The sequence below is a fragment of the Taurulus bubalis genome (assembly GCF_910589615.1).
Source record: "Taurulus bubalis genome assembly, chromosome: 14".
In the NCBI taxonomy this organism is placed as follows: domain Eukaryota; kingdom Metazoa; phylum Chordata; class Actinopteri; order Perciformes; family Cottidae; genus Taurulus; species Taurulus bubalis.
The window spans coordinates 23,677,441-23,679,940 of NC_136602.1; the positions used below are offsets into that span (position 1 = coordinate 23,677,441).

The following is a 2,500-nucleotide window of genomic DNA, read 5'->3' on the forward strand; positions in this document are numbered from 1 at the left end:
TAGAGAGTCCTTTAGAACCGAGTCCTTTAGAACCGAGTCCTTTAGAACCAAGTCCTCTAGAGAGTCCTTTAGAACCGAGTCCTTTAGAACCGAGTCCTTTAGAACCAAGTCTTTTAGAACCAAGTCCTCTAGAGAGTCCTTTAGACCCGAGTCCTTTAGAACCGAGTCCTTTAGAACCAAGTCCTTTAGAACCAAGTCCTTTAGACCCGAGTCCTTTAGAACCGAGTCCTTTAGAACCGAGTCCTTTAGAACCGAGTTCTCTAGAGTGTCCTTTAGAACCAAGTCCTTTAGAACCAAGTCCTCTAGAGAGTCCTTTAGAACCGAGTCCTTTAGAACCGAGTCCTTTAGAACCAAGTCCTCTAGAGAGTCCTTTAGAACCGAGTCCTTTAGAACCGAGTCCTTTAGAACCAAGTCTTTTAGAACCAAGTCCTCTAGAGAGTCCTTTAGAACCGAGTCCTTTAGAACCGAGTCCTTTAGAACCGAGTCCTTTAGAACCAAGTTTTTATTTTTTTAAAGGACTTTTCCAGGCCTGGAACATGACTCTTCCAGGTTTTCCATGACCGTCAGAACCCTGTTATATAATAACGGCTTTATCCTTAACCTTTAATTAGGTGTGATGTTGGGCTCCAGCATGGACATGCTGGTGAAAGCTACTCGGTAAGCCGAGTGCTGCTGGACTCAAACCTCCCCGACGCAGAGCGTGCCGGTGGGATCAGAGCGAGGTAGAAGTGCCGCTGTGGTACTTACGTCCTGACTAACCTGTAATGACACCGTGTGGTAGCTGGCCGGCACCGCCTCGTCCTCCTCCTCGTCGCTGTGGGAACGCGACGGCCGCTGATTGGCCGCCCGGCTGCCGCCTCGCCTGGCTCCGCCTCCTCCCTCCTTGTCCCGGCCGCCCGCCTTCTTCCTCATGCGGGACTTGGAGTCGTAGTACTTGTGGCTCTTCTTCTTGTCGTGGTTGCGGTAACCTGAGGAAGAAAATTATGAAAACGGAAAACTAGAATTAAAGCTTTGTGGTTGTTTGCTAACAACCAGTCAAGTCACTGCTTGATTACTCACTGTACATGTTTATGTTTATCTACACTTCACACTTTACATACATCATTAGCATTTTTGCACTCTCCTATTGTTTGTTATTGTTGTTTTATTTACACCTCACACACTTAATACACACATACTTGCACTTTTGCACTTCTACTGTTTAAGTTTAATTTAATTCCTAAATTAATACTCTGTTCTTTTTTCTTTCATCCCAGCTATTTTCTTAATTTTTATTAGTATTATTATTGTATATATCTTTCATCCTTGCTGTTTTTATATCTTATTTTTTGTCTGTAAATTGCTGCTACTTGACACCAAATTTCCCCTCCGGGATTAATAAAGTATATATTCATTCATTCATTCCACCGTGTCTGTGTCATCTAGATGTTTGTGTGAAATTGTCAAAATAAGCATATGAATTTGGTTGGCACAAATCATGTTTTGAGGTCACGGTGACCTTTGACCACTAAGGTCAAATCAGTTCACTGAGGCCGGAAAGAGTTTGTGCCAAATTTGAAGAAAAGCCCTCCAGGTGTTCGTGTCTGTCCTGGAGCGGAGGTATAGCATCAGTCCACGGGAAGAGAAGGGAGTGAACTATGACCGCTCTCTCAGCTCTGGGAGCTCGTTAAAACATCGTAAAGCCTCTGGAGGTCGAGTGAACAAAGTGCTTGACTTTGGCGCTGAAGTTCCCTCCCATCAGTCACCGCTGCTTCTGCTTCACTACAACGGTTTCCTCAAAGTAACGGTAGCTTTAGCTGTCTGGAGGATCAAACCCTCGGCTAAAGCGAGGATAAATACAAAGGATGTGTGTCAGTTGGGAGGTATTGTGATGAGGAAGTGAACGCTTGAGGGGAGAAAATAAGCGGTTGTCTCATGGCTGTTTGGATATTTTAATATGCAGGTCGAAGTCCCACCGAGAGAGACTCTGAAGACCAACATGTCCACTGCCCCGTGTTTCCTGGCAGCCGTTGGCCCCGCCCCTCTGCTCTGTGGTCGGGCCATTATCAAGAGAGTCGGTCATGAACTCATCACCCCGATCCTCAAAACCACCACAGAGCTTCGGGCCATTCCCAAAACTTCCCATTTATGTAGAAACCAGCTCCAACAAAACGATGTGAAGTCCGACCACGAACGCTCAAAAGAGTAACGGCAGGTTCTGCACGTTCTATTAGTGTCTCAACGAGCTTTGATCGACCCAAGGCTTTTGTTCGTCCGTGTAAGGCTGTTGACGGCACGTATCCAAAAGGCCTGAAGCGCCGCCGGAGCAGGAAGTGAAGCGGCTGTCAGCTCTGACAAAGCACAAGAGCACCGCCCCCATTTCTCAGGCTGAACCTCCGTCATTGTGTGGATCACACACAGTGGGAGGGATGGGATGGAAAGAGGGGAGGAAGAGGTTTTGGGGGAAGATGACAAGGAGGTCAAAGTGCAGAGAGGAGGTGAGCTGCAGGCCTCAGGGCTG

At 47.0% G+C, this 2,500-nt stretch overlaps 1 protein-coding gene across 1 annotated transcript in view; it reads right to left on the bottom strand.

Annotated features, from left to right (window-relative positions):
- Positions 1–2,500, bottom strand: part of gbf1 (golgi brefeldin A resistant guanine nucleotide exchange factor 1) — a gene marked incomplete at its 5' end in the record, with an annotated part of 83,156 nt that overhangs the window by 8,248 nt on the left and 72,408 nt on the right. The window contains one exon of the mRNA XM_079230159.1: positions 748–968. Coding sequence (XP_079086285.1) covers positions 748–968 — 221 coding nt within the window. The remainder of the gene's footprint in view (positions 1–747; positions 969–2,500) is intronic.